Source organism: Oncorhynchus mykiss, chromosome 19 (assembly GCF_057628025.1).
Source record: "Oncorhynchus mykiss isolate SJ-2025 chromosome 19, ASM5762802v1, whole genome shotgun sequence".
NCBI classification, from domain to species: domain Eukaryota; kingdom Metazoa; phylum Chordata; class Actinopteri; order Salmoniformes; family Salmonidae; genus Oncorhynchus; species Oncorhynchus mykiss.
Window position 1 is genome coordinate 13,928,982 of NC_143040.1, and position 13,826 is coordinate 13,942,807.

The window sequence follows — 13,826 nt, forward strand, 5'->3', positions numbered from 1 at the left end:
GGGGTTTATTATGGATCCCCATTGGTTCCTGTCAAGGCAGCAGCTACTCCTCCTGGGGTCTATCAAAATTAAGAAAAAAACTATTTGAACAACATTACAATACATTCACAACAGATTTCACAACACATTAAGTGTGTTCCCTCAGGCTCCTAATCTACTACAACATATCTACAACACAAAATCCATGTGTACGTGTGTGTATAGTGCCTATGTCAACTAGTGTGTGTATGTTTCTATGTTTGTGTTGCTTCGCAGTATGTGGGTGAAACTTCCCCCAGTAGACCAGGAAGTTATTCAGGAATCAAAGAACAAAGTGAAAAGAAGAAGAAAAAAGTGTCGCAACTTTAACAAGCCAGGACATGTTACTGTATAACCAGCCAGGACATGTTACTGTATAACAAGCCAGGGCATGTTACTGTATAACCAGCCAGGACATGTTACTGTATAACCAGCCAGGACATGTTACTGTATAACCAGCCAGGACATGTTACTGTATAACCAGCCAGGACATGTTACTGTATAACCAGCCAGGACATGTTACTGTATAACCAGCCAGGACATGTTACTGTATAACCAGCCAGGACATGTTACTGTATAACCAGCCAGGACATGTTACTGTATAACCAGACAGGACATGTTACTGTATAACCAGCCAGGACATGTTACTGTATAACCAGCCAGGACATGTTACTGTATAACCAGCCAGGACATGTTACTGTATAACCAGCCAGGACATGTTACTGTATAACCAGCCAGGACATGTTACTGTATAACCAGCCAGGACATGTTACTGTATAACCAGCCAGGACATGTTACTGTATAACCAGCCAGGACATGTTACTGTATAACCAGACAGGACATGTTACTGTATAACCAGACAGGACATGTTACTGTATAACCAGCCAGGACATGTTACTGTATAACCAGCCAGGACATGTTACTGTATAACCAGCCAGGACATGTTACTGTATAACCAGACAGGACATGTTACTGTATAACCAGACAGGACATGTTACTGTATAACCAGCCAGGCCATGTTACTGTATAACCAGCCAGGACATGTTACTGTATAACCAGACAGGACATGCTACTGTATAACCAGACAAGACATGTTATTGTACAACCAGCCAGGACATGTTACTGTATAACCAACCAGGACATGTTACTGTATAACCAGCCAGGACATGTTACTGTATGACCAGACAGGACATGTTACTGTATAACCAGCCAGGACATGTTACTGTATAACCAGCCAGGACATGTTACTGTATAACCAGACAGGACATGTTACTGTATAACCAGCCAGGACATGTTACTGTATAACCAGCCAGGACATGTTACTGTATAACCAGACAGGACATGTTACTGTATAACCAGCCAGAACATGTTACTGTATAACCAGCCAGAACATGTTACTGTATAACCAGACAGGACATGTTACTGTATAACCAGCCAGGACATGTTACTGTATAACCAGCCAGGACATGTTACTGTATAACCAGACAGGACATGTTACTGTATAACCAGCCAGGACATGTTACTGTATAACCAGACAGGACATGTTACTGTATAACCAGCCAGGACATGTTACTGTATAACCAGCCAGGACATGTTACTGTATAACCAGCCAGGACATGTTACTGTATAACCAGACAGGACATGTTACTGTATAACCAGACAGGACATGTTACTGTATAACCAGCCAGGACATGTTACTGTATAACCAGCCAGGACATGTTACTGTATAACCAGCCAGGACATGTTACTGTATAACCAGCCAGGACATGTTACTGTATAACCAGCCAGGACATGTTACTGTATAACCAGACAGGACATGTTACTGTATAACCAGCCAGGACATGTTACTGTATAACCAACCAGGACATGTTACTGTATAACCAGCCAGGACATGTTACTGTATAACCAGCCAGGACATGTTACTGTATAACCAGCCAGGGGCATGTTACTGTATAACCAACCAGGACATGTTACTGTATAACCAGCCAGGACATGTTACTGTATAACCAGCCAGGACATGTTACTGTATAACCAGACAGGACATGTTACTGTATAACCAGACAGGACATGTTACTGTATAACCAGCCAGGACATGTTACTGTATAACCATCCAGGACATGTTACTGTATAACCAGCCAGGACATGTTACTGTATAACCAGCCAGGACATGTTACTGTATAACCAGACAGGACATGTTACTGTATAACCAGCCAGGACATGTTACTGTATAACCAGCCAGGACATGTTACTGTATAACCAGCCAGGACATGTTACTGTATAACCAGCCAGGACATGTTACTGTATAACCAGCCAGGACATGTTACTGTATAACCAGCCAGGACATGTTACTGTATAACCAGACAGGACATGTTACTGTAAAACCAGCCAGGGGCATGTTACTGTATAACCAACCAGGACATGTTACTGTATAACCAGCCAGGACATGTTACTGTATAACCAGCCAGGACATGTTACTGTATAACCAGCCAGGACATGTTACTGTAAAACCAGCCAGGGGCATGTTACTGTATAACCAACCAGGACATGTTACTGTATAACCAGCCAGGACATGTTACTGTATAACCAGCCAGGACATGTTACTGTATAACCAGCCAGGACATGTTACTGTATAACCAGACAGGACATGTTACTGTATAACCAGACAGAACATGTTACTGTATAACCAGACAGGACATGTTACTGTATAAACAGCCAGGACATGTTACTGTATAACCAGGACATGTTACTGTATAACCAGCCAGGACATGTTACTGTATAACCAGCCAGGACATGTTACTGTATAACCAGCCAGGACATGTTACTGTATAACCAGCCAGGACATGTTACTGTATAACCAGACAGGACATGTTACTGTATAACCAGCCAGGACATGTTACTGTATAACCAGACAGGACATGTTACTGTATAACCAGCCAGGACATGTTACTGTATAACCAGCCAGGACATGTTACTGTATAACCAGACAGGACATGTTACTGTATAACCAGCCAGGACATGTTACTGTATAACCAGACAGGACATGTTACTGTATAACCAGCCAGGACATGTTACTGTATAACCAGCCAGGACATGTTACTGTATAACCAGACAGGACATGTTACTGTATAACCAGCCAGGACATGTTACTGTATAACCAGGACATGTTACTGTATAACCAGCCAGGACATGTTACTGTATAACCAGGACATGTTACTGTATAACCAGACAGGACATGTTACTGTATAACCAGCCAGGACATGTTACTGTATAACCAGCCAGGACATGTTACTGTATAACCAGCCAGGACATGTTACTGTATAACCAGACAGGACATGTTACTGTATAACCAGCCAGGACATGTTACTGTATAACCAGGATGTGTTACTGTATAACCAGCCAGGACATGTTACTGTATAACCAGCCAGGACATGTTACTGTATAACCAGGATGTGTTACTGTATAACCAGCCAGGACATGTTACTGTATAACCAGACAGGACATGTTACTGTAGAACCAGCCAGGACATGTTACTGTTAACCAGACAGGACATGTTACTGTATAACCAGCCAGGACATGTTACTGTATAACCAGACAGGACATGTTACTGCCAGGACATACTTATCATGCAATAAAATGCAAATGAATTACTTAAAAATCATACAATGTGATTTTCTGGATTTTTGTTTTATATTCTGTCTCTCACAGTTGAAGTGTACCTATGATAAAAATTACAGACATCTACATGCTTTGTAAGTAGGAAAACCTGCAAAATCGGCAGTGTATCAAATACTTGTTCTCCCCACTGTATGTTAAAAACAAAAAGAAAGGCCAGATACAACACCCTTGCTGAATAGAGAAACCAGCTAGTTCTGATGTGATATATTTTAGTGAGCAACATCTTCTTTATTGTTGTTGAAGATAACGTCTCAAATAACTCAGAGACCAGATACAACAACCTGACTAAAGAAAGACCAGCTAGAGACCCGTTGCAACACCCTGACTAAAGAAAGACGAGGTACAGACCAGTTATAACAACCTGACTACAGAGAGAGCCCAGCTACAGACCAGTTATAACACCCTGACTAAAGAAAGGCGAGGAACAGACCAGTTATAACACCCTGACTAATGAGAGAGCGCAGCTACAGACCAGTTACAACAATCTGACTACAGAGAGACCAGCTAGAGACCAGTTACAAACATCTGACTAGAGAGAGACCAGCTACAGAGGGAGAGAGATGGTACTACATCTTCACCAAAACCTGGACAGCAGACAGGACTGTATCAAGAGAGTAAAAGACCTGGGGCCTCATTTATCAATACTACATTAGAACTGAATTTAGAATGTTGGTAAGAATAGAAAAAGTTAGATTTAACAAACAATCCTACCAGCATCATAAGCACACCAATAGGAGATAACCTTTGATAAATACCAAATTGTTCTCAGCCTCAGTGCTCTTGCACAACCTTGGCTAGTTGGATATAGAAATGCCTCTAATTAACCATATATGGTCAAAATAAACCCTTTAAAGCCCGTGGGAATATACAACGTCGTACCATGAAATACAGTTGTAGTGTCAGATTGAGTACAACCAACAGGTTTTATTTGTCTCACTCAGTTGTGGTTTGAACAATAAAATATTGACACAGCTACAAAGAGAGGACCAGTTGGACAATTCAAGTTAATTTATTTAACCAGGCAAGTCAGTTAAGAACAAATTCTTATTTTCAATGATGACCTAGAAACAGTGGTTTAACTGCCTGTTCAGGTGCAGGTGCACACTGCTGTCACTTGACGTGCAACAGAATGGCATGTTTTTGCCTTTCTTAGGTAGGTCTTAAATCCTCGAAAAGATACAACATGATTGGTTTTGGCAAATTATATCTGATGAGCCAATCTGTGCTTTCTCTAAAAAAAAGTCTCTAAAAACGCGCTCTGCTAAATGCAGTGTGTGACAAACCTTCTAACAGAGCAACATCAGGCATCTCTAATTCCATTTCCATTATCTCAGTCTTCTGGTATTTCTACAATGGTTTCACTTCAACACGTGTCTCTAATTGAACATATTACCCTACTTTATATTGATTATTATCCTAACAAATGCACTGATGTGGTGAAATTATATATATTTATTCTGTCAAGATCTGTTGCATTAATTCACAATGGAAGTAGAACTACATTATTACTCACACAATTTCAACATATATTTTCCCCATTCTTGACAAGCAGTTCCCTTATTCCACCACTTGGCACTCATTGTTCCTAGCGGATGGTAATGTCTGTGTATAAATTCAAGCAAACATTAATATAAATCTCAGTCTTTGCGTGGAAATGACGCTACGCATGGTTTACTAACAGATTTGTGTCTGTCTGCGGTTGATGAGGCCTCTGGTGATCATTAACCGAGAACAGGAACAGGTGTCAGAGACAGAGAGCTGAGTTCAGTACATTAGATACAACATGAAGTTAGATACAACATACTGACATGACATTAGATATAACATACTGAGGTCAGTACATTCGATACAACATGAAGTCAGTACATTAGACACAACATGAGGTCAGTACATTAGACACAACATGAGGTCAGTACATTAGACACAACATGAGGTCAGTATAGTAGACACAACATGAGGTCAGTACATTAGACACAACATGAGGTCAATATAGTAGACACAACATGAGGTCAGTACATTAGACACAACATGAGGTCAGTATAGTAGACACAACATGAGGTCAGTACATTAGACACAACATGTGGTCAGTACAGTAGACACAACATGAGGTCACTAGACACAACATGAGGTCAGTATAGTAGACACAACAAGAGGTCAGTACATTAGACACAACATGAGGTCAGGACATTAGACACAACACGAGGTCAGTACATTAGACACAACATGAGGTCAGGACATTAGACACAACATGAGGTCACTAGACACAACATGAGGTCAGTATAGTAGACACAACAAGAGGTCAGGACATTAGACACAACATGAGGTCAGGACATTAGACACAACACGAGGTCAGTACATTAGACACAACATGAGGTCAGGACATTAGACACAACATGAGGTCACTAGACACAGCATGAGGTCAGTACATTAGACACAACATGAGGTCAGGACATTAGACACAACATGAGGTCACTAGACACAGCATGAGGTCATGACATTAGACACAACATGAGGTCACTAGACACAACATGAGCTCAGTACGATGGACACAACATGAGGTCAGTATATTAGACACAACATGAGGTCAGTGCATTAGACGCAACATGAGGTCAGTACATTAGACACACCATGAGGTCAGGACATTAGACACAACATGAGGCCTGTGCAGTAGACGCAACATAAGGTCTGTACGATGGACACAACATGAGGTCAGTACATTAGACACAACATGAGGCCTGTGCAGTAGACACAACATGAGGTCAGTACATTAGACACAACATGAGGCCTGTGCAGTAGACACAACATGAGGCCTATGCAGTAGACACAACATGAGGTCAGCACATTAGACACAACATGAGGCCTGTGCAGTAGACACAACATGAGGCCTATGCAGTAGACACAACATGTGGTCAGGACATTAGACACAACATGAGATCAGTACATTAGACACAACATGAGATCAGTACATTAGACACAACATGAGATCAGTACATTAGACACAACATGAGATCAGTACATTAGACACAACATGAGATCAGTACATTAGACACAACATGAGATCAGTACATTAGACACAACATGTGTTCAGTGCATTAGACGCAACATGAGGCCCGTGCAGTAGACGGAAATTGAGGTCAGGACATTAGACACAACATGAGGTCAGTATAGTAGGCACAACATGAAGTTATACAGTTTCTCCTGATACGTAAGTCCACTGTTCTCAGGAATCATCTATAAAGATAAACTGGTGCAGAAAATCTCCCAACCTCAACCACTATGCTACACTTGTATTATCTTCCTCTTTCTACATTTCCCTTTTATTATGAGGATGACATCATAAACAGTTAGTCGCAGACTCAGAGCAGAGACAGACAAAGACACAGAGCAGAGACAGACACAGACACAGACTCAGACTCAGACTCAGAGCAGAGACAGACACAGACACAGACTCAGAGCAGAGACAGAGACAGATACAGACACAGACTCAGAGCAGAGACAGACACAGACAGAGGGGCAACAATAGCACCAGAACCTGAGTACAGACAGAAAGCACATTAAGTTATTGGAGATGTCTGAGGCCATCTATGCTGTGCCAGATATGACAAAGAAGGTCAAGTTTAACAGAGGTGAGATAAAGGAGAGGATTGTGGATATCTACGTCAGTGCAGATACCCTGAGAGACGGTGAGACCAGCACCAAGAGAGAAGAGACAGTAGACACTGCTCCTACTAATAGACCAGGAGACCAGCATTCAGGTAACACACACACACATACACTCACACACAAATGCAAATAAATGACACACACAATATATTAAACACATGAGATTATCCTGTAGTACTACAGATTTATTTGTCCAAGTCCTGGATGATACAGTAAAACACATTACCAAAGATCTTTAATCATTTGTTATTTAGTACATGTTCAGTGGTGGAAGAGACCCTCTGGAGTTGCTGCAGTGTGTCTGGGGCTGCTGTGTGTTCTCCTACTGGCTGGGATCATTGGCCAGTCGTTACAATGTAAGTCTACTGTATATCTATACTAAACAACAAAATGCAACATGCAAACATTTCTAAGATTTTACAGATTTACAGTTCATGTAAATCAATTGAAATAAATAAATTAGGCCCTAATCTATGGATGTCACGTGACTGGTAGAGGATCAGCCATGGGTGGGCCTGGAAGGACATAGGTCCACCCACTTCAGATTAAATCAAATCAAATCGAACGGCATAGGCAAGATGCAGTAGATGGTATCGAGTACAGCATATACATATGAGATGAGTAATGTAGGGTATGTAAACATTATATTAAGTAGCATTGTTTAAAGTGGCTAGTGATGTATTTTACATCAATTCCCATCAATTCCCATTATTAAAGTGGCTGGAGTTGAGTCAGTGTGTTGGCAGCAGCCACTCAATGTTAGTGGTGGCTGTTTAACAGTCTGATAGCCTTGAGATAGAAGCTGTTTTTCAGTCTCTCTGTCCCTGCTTTGATGCACCTGTACTAACCTCGCCTTCTGGATGATAGCGGTGTGAACAGGCAGTCAGGTGGTTGTTGTCCTTGATGATCTTTATGGCCTTCCTGTGACATCGGGTGGTGTAGGTGTCCTGGAGGGCAGGTAGTTTGCCCCCGGTGATGCGTTGTGCAGACCTCACTACCCTCTGGAGAGCCTTACGGTTGTGGGCGGAGCAGTTGCCATACCAGGCAGTGATACAGCCCAACAGGATGCTCTTGATTGTGATTCTGTAGAAGTTTGTGAGTGCTTTTGGTGACAAGCCATATTTCTTCAGCCTCCTGAGGTTAAAGAGGCGCTGCTGCGCATTCTTCACGACGCTGTCTGTGTGGGTGGACCAATTCAGTTTGTCCGTGATGTGTACGCCGAGGAACTTAAAACTTACTACCCTCTCCACTACTGTCCCATCGATGTGGATAGGGGGGTGCTCCCTCTGCTGTTTCCTGAAGTCCACAATCGTCTCCTTTGATTTGTTGACGTTGAGTGTGAGGTTATTTTCCTGACACCACACTCCGAGGTCCCTCACCTCCTCCCGGTAGACCTTCTCGTCGTTGTTGGTAATCAAGCCTACTACTGTAGTGTCGTCCGCAAACTTGATGATTGAGTTGAAGGCGTGCATGGCCACGCAGTCGTGGGTGAACAGGGAGTACAGGAGAGGGCCCAGAACGCACCCTTGTGGGGCCCCAGTGTTGAGGATCAGCGGGGTGGAGATGTTGTTACCTACCCTCACCACCTCGGGGTGGTCCGTCAGGAAGTCCAGTACCCAGTTTCACAGGGCGGGGTTGTGACCCAGGGTCTTGAGCTTGATGACGAGTTTGGAGGGTACTATGGTGTTAAATGCTGAGCTGTAGTCGATGAACAGCATTCTCACATAGGTATTCCTCATGTCCAGTTGGGTTAGGGCAGTGTGCAGTGTGGTTGAGATTGCATCGTCTGTGGACCTATTTGGGCGGTAAGCAAATTGGAGTCGGTCTAGGGTGTCAGGTAGGGTGGAGGTGATATGGTCCTTGACTAGTCTCTCAAAGCATTTCATGATGACGGAAGTGAGTGCTACTGGGAGGTAGTCGTTTAGCTCAGTTACCTTAGCCTTCTTGGGAACAGGGACAAGGGTGGTCCTCCTGAAGTATGTGGGAACAGCAGACTGGGATACGGATTGATTGAATATGTCTGTAAACACACCAGCCAGCTGGTCTGCGCATAAACTTGGCAGCCAGATTCCAAAAGGGCTTTATTACATACAGAAATGCTCCTCAGCACCCTCCCTCAGACGATCCAACAGGTGAATAAGCCTGATGTGGAGATCCTGGGCTGCTAAATTCTCTTAAACGACATTAGAGTTAGCTTATGTTAGAGGAATTAACATTCAGCTCTGGTGGACATTCCTGCAGTTTGCATGCCAGTTGCATGCACCCTCAAAACTTGAGACATCTGTGTTGCATTGTGTGGGACAAAAAATACGTTTTATTGTCCCGAGCACAAGGTACATCTGTATAATGATCAAGCTCACTAACAGGAATGTTAACACATTTGTGCACTTAATTTTAGAGCGTATGAACGTACATGTGACCAACACTTTACGTGTAGCGTTTATATTTTGGTTCAGTGTATATGTAGTTCTTATAATTCAGCTTTAGTAGTTCTGATGTGATATATTTTAGTTAGCAGTTTGTTCTTTATTGTTGTTGCAGACAGCAACGTCTCAAAGAACTCATCTGCAGAGAGAGACCAGCTACAGACCAGTTACAATAACCTGACTAAAGAGAGATACCAGCTAGAGACCAAATACAATAACCTGACTAAAGAGAAAGACCAGCTACAGACCAGTTACAACAACCTGACTCAAAAGAGAGACCAGCTACAGACCAGATACAACAACCTGACGAATGAGAGAAACCAGCTACAGACTGAGAAAGCGTTTCTTAAAATGAGGCTGACCAATCTCAGTGAGTAAAACTACAGTCATAAATTATCAGTAACAACACACACCTGATCATTTGTCTGTATTCTTTCATTAAGTATCCAGGGTGATCAGTTGAAGGAAATTAATGTTTCAATTTGTAGAACAAACATGCCCTGAAGGCTGGCAGAAGTTTGAATCCAGTTGGTACTTCCTGTCTACTGAGACTAAAACCTGGAAGGAGAGCAGAGAGGACTGTCTGGAGAGAGGAGCAGACCTGGTGATGATAAACAGTGATAAGGAACAGGTGAGATAGAGAGAGAGAGAGAGAGAGAGAGAGAGAGAGAGAGAGAGGGGGGGGGGGAGAGATGGGTGTGCAGAGGGTAGATATGATCAAACATAAGTGTGTATATATTTATCTTTCTCAACGACAGACATTTCTCTTCAACCTCAAGAAGGGAGTCTGGATTGGTCTGACTGACTCTGTTAAGGAGGGGACCTGGAAATGGGTGGACGGCACCCCACTGACCACAAGGTGAGAGATGATAACTAATCTGTCAATAAGGCTACATTCAACCTTTTCATATACCAGGTATTGTCATTGATGGCAGCAGTAAACAAAGTTAACTTTAAGATTTAACATTTCTTTATATTATTTTGTCTGACTGTTTTTAACCTTGTAGATAATGGTATTAACCATGATATCTGACTGTTTTTAACCCTGTAGGTACTGGTATTAACCATGATATCTGACTGTTTTTAACCCTGTCGGTACTGGTATTAACCATGATATCTGACTGTTTTTAACCCTGTAGGTACTGGTATTAACCATGATATCTGACTGTTTTTAACCCTGTAGGTACTGGTATTAACCATGATATCTGACTGTTTTTAACCCTGTAGGTACTGGTATTAACCATGATATCTGACTGTTTTTAACCCTGTAGGTACTGGTATTAACCATGATATCTGACTGTTTTTAACCCTGTAGGTACTGGTATTAACCATGATATCTGACTGTTTTAACCCTGTAGGTACTGGTATTAACCATGATATCTGACTGTTTTAACCCTGTAGGTACTGGTATTAACTATGATATCTAACTGTTTTTAACCCTGTAGGTACTGGTATTAACCATGATATCTGACTGTTTTAACCCTGTAGGTACTGGTATTAACTATGATATCTAACTGTTTTTAACCCTGTAGGTACTGGTATTAACCATGATATCTAACTGTTGTTAACCCTGTAGGTACTGGCATAAACCACAGCCTGATAATGGTGGTGGAAAACCAGAAAATGGTGAGGAGGACTGTGTTGAGATACGCACAGATCAGAGTCCTCTGAAGGCATGGAATGACTTGTCATGTGCGGAGAATCTTTACTGGATTTGTGAGAAAGTGGTTTAACATCACCACGACAACATACTGTAACACATACAGCAGCCTACAGTGCACAGAACTTCCTCCTTCATTCTTTCTCTCTCTCACTCTCTCTATCTCTCTCTGTCTCTCTCTCTCTCTCTCTCTCTGTCTCTCTGTCTCTGTCTCTCTGTCTCTCTGTCTCTGTCGCTCTCTCTCAAACCCACACACACACATGCACAAGCGTGTTTTATTTGTTTGTATTAGCATATTAATAAAAGTCCAACTTATTTCCTGATTGTGACTTCCTGTGTCTCAGTAGTTATGTTTCACACGTTATCAGACACAACATGAAGTTAGTACAGTAGACTCAACAGAATACATTTAACAATGAAAATGTATCATTTTGCTGTTATAATACCAAACCACACACACACACACTCGTTTACATGTTTGTATGAGCAAATTAATACAATTCCTACTTATTTCCTGATTGAAGCTTCCTGTCTACCAATAGGCGAGTTATGTTCCACAAAACATTGTGGAAGGTACGATGATGCTAATCCGAGGTAATGGCGCTAAGTACAAACCTTTGTCTGCTGCATACAAGCCAAGTTAAAAAACAAGTCTATTTGTTCTCTTGAGGATCTTGGACCCCATCATTCTACCTGCTCTGTTTAGAAACTCAAGGTGGAGTCGGTCTCCAGTAATGTTTGCTCTGAAATGAAGCCTAGCCAGGATGAAGTGCCTGCAGCGGCAGCTATAGTAGACACTTCCAGCCTTGGCCCTGATCATACCAGAGATGATTTTGGACGGGTAGGAGTGAGATTTTGGGAGAACGTGGATCCCTGCTCTTTGTCCGACCCATATGTTGTGTCAAGCTGGGAACTGTCACATGTGTCACATTTTCAAGAAGTGGAATTGTTTATATTTTGTGTGCATCCAGAGGCAGAGGGTGCTCCACATGATGTAGCATATGATCGGGCCAAAGTAGAGGGATGGGGTGGTGGGTGTGTTGGTGAAAGTGCTGTATACAGGTGTAGGATGTTAATTTGATCCCCTTGTTACACAAAAACTTTTCTGCAAAGCATTTAGCATGTACAGTGGGGAGAACAAGTATTTGATACACTGCCGAGTTTGCAGGTTTTCCCACTTACAAAGCATGTAGAGGTCTGTAATTTTTATCATAGGTACACTTCAATTGTGAGAGACGGAATCTAAAACAAAAATCCAGAAAATCACAGTTTTATGATTTTTAAGTAATTAATTTGCATTTTATTACCCTCACTGAAATAACACACACTGTCACTCAGAACACTGAGAGTAAAAACACTAGCATCAAACACCAATACAGAAAATACAAACTTTTCATCTTTACAGTTTGAACAATGTCAGTGACTTCATACAAAGTAATATTTTCTTCAAAGAAAAGAGTGACATTCTTTCACATGATTTATTAAATTTTTTAGAACATAACAATTCTTTAAGGTAAATGTAAATTAGCAGTTTGCTTCAATAGTCTGTAGTAATTTACGGAATTACAGTAATGAGAAAAAAAAGGTAGAAACTAAAAGTACATACTGTAATTCGAACCAATAATTGAGGTCCTAATCCTGCCTCTCTCTAGCATCAGGCCACAGGTTTTCTTCAACATCACATCTAATGTTTTCTCTTGCCATGCACTTGGGGAAGAACCTTCTGGAGTGCCTTATCCATCCCTGGCAGTCCTCTGGACTCGTGTCCTCACATCCGGCACGCATGACTTCCAAAAGAGACATTTGGTCATGTGGGTGGTGACCAAACACTTTCCACCTCCAAGCAGAGAAAAACTCCTCTATTGGGTTGAGGAAGGGTGAATATGCAGGCAGGTACAAAACCATAAATCTGTGATGTGCTGAAAACCAATCTGTGACAGCTGCAGAGTGGTGAAAAGCAACGTTATCGCAAACTACGACAAAAACTTGGGGGTTTCTTACTGGCTTCCCCTGTTCTGCTGGCACTAGCTGAGCATAGAGCTGTTCTAGGAAAGCTATAAGCCTTTCTGTGTTGTATGGGCCAATGAGTGGTGTGTTGAGAAGCAAACCATCATTGGCCATTGCAGCACACATGGTGATATTTCCCCCCCTTTGGCCTGGAACCTCCACAGTGGCCCTTTGACCTATAACATTCCTTCCTCTGCGCCGTGTTTTGGCAAGGTTAAATCCAGCTTCATCGATAAATACAAATGAATGTGGTCTTTCCAGTGCTTCCACCTCCATTACTCTCTGAAAAACAGTAAGTGCACAGTTTTACTGTAGAAATGCTAGTGTTTTTTTTTACTGTAAATATTTTGTATAGCTGTGTACGTAACCTCAGACGT

General features: G+C 42.0%; 1 protein-coding gene across 1 annotated transcript; it reads left to right on the forward strand.

The window, feature by feature from the left end:
• Positions 1-7,261: 7,261 nt before the first annotated feature.
• On the forward strand, positions 7,262-11,765 carry LOC149975004 (CD209 antigen-like protein A). The gene is made up of 4 exons (XM_090211824.1): positions 7,262-7,376; positions 10,271-10,413; positions 10,541-10,641; positions 11,359-11,765. Exons 1-4 carry the CDS (start codon positions 7,262-7,264, stop codon positions 11,513-11,515), a joined length of 516 nt encoding a protein of 171 aa, XP_090067950.1. The 3' UTR covers positions 11,516-11,765.
• The last annotated feature ends 2,061 nt before the right edge of the window (positions 11,766-13,826 follow it).

Excerpts from the sequence above, each read along its gene's own strand:
- LOC149975004 (XM_090211824.1), top strand. The coding sequence starts at position 7,262 with ATGTCTGAGGCCATCTATGCTGTGCCAGATATGACAAAGAAGGTCAAG. Across the intron at positions 10,414-10,540 it reads TAAACAGTGATAAGGAACAG|ACATTTCTCTTCAACCTCAA; the intron begins GTGAGATAGAGA and ends TCTCAACGACAG. Across the intron at positions 10,642-11,358 it reads GGCACCCCACTGACCACAAG|GTACTGGCATAAACCACAGC; the intron begins GTGAGAGATGAT and ends TTAACCCTGTAG.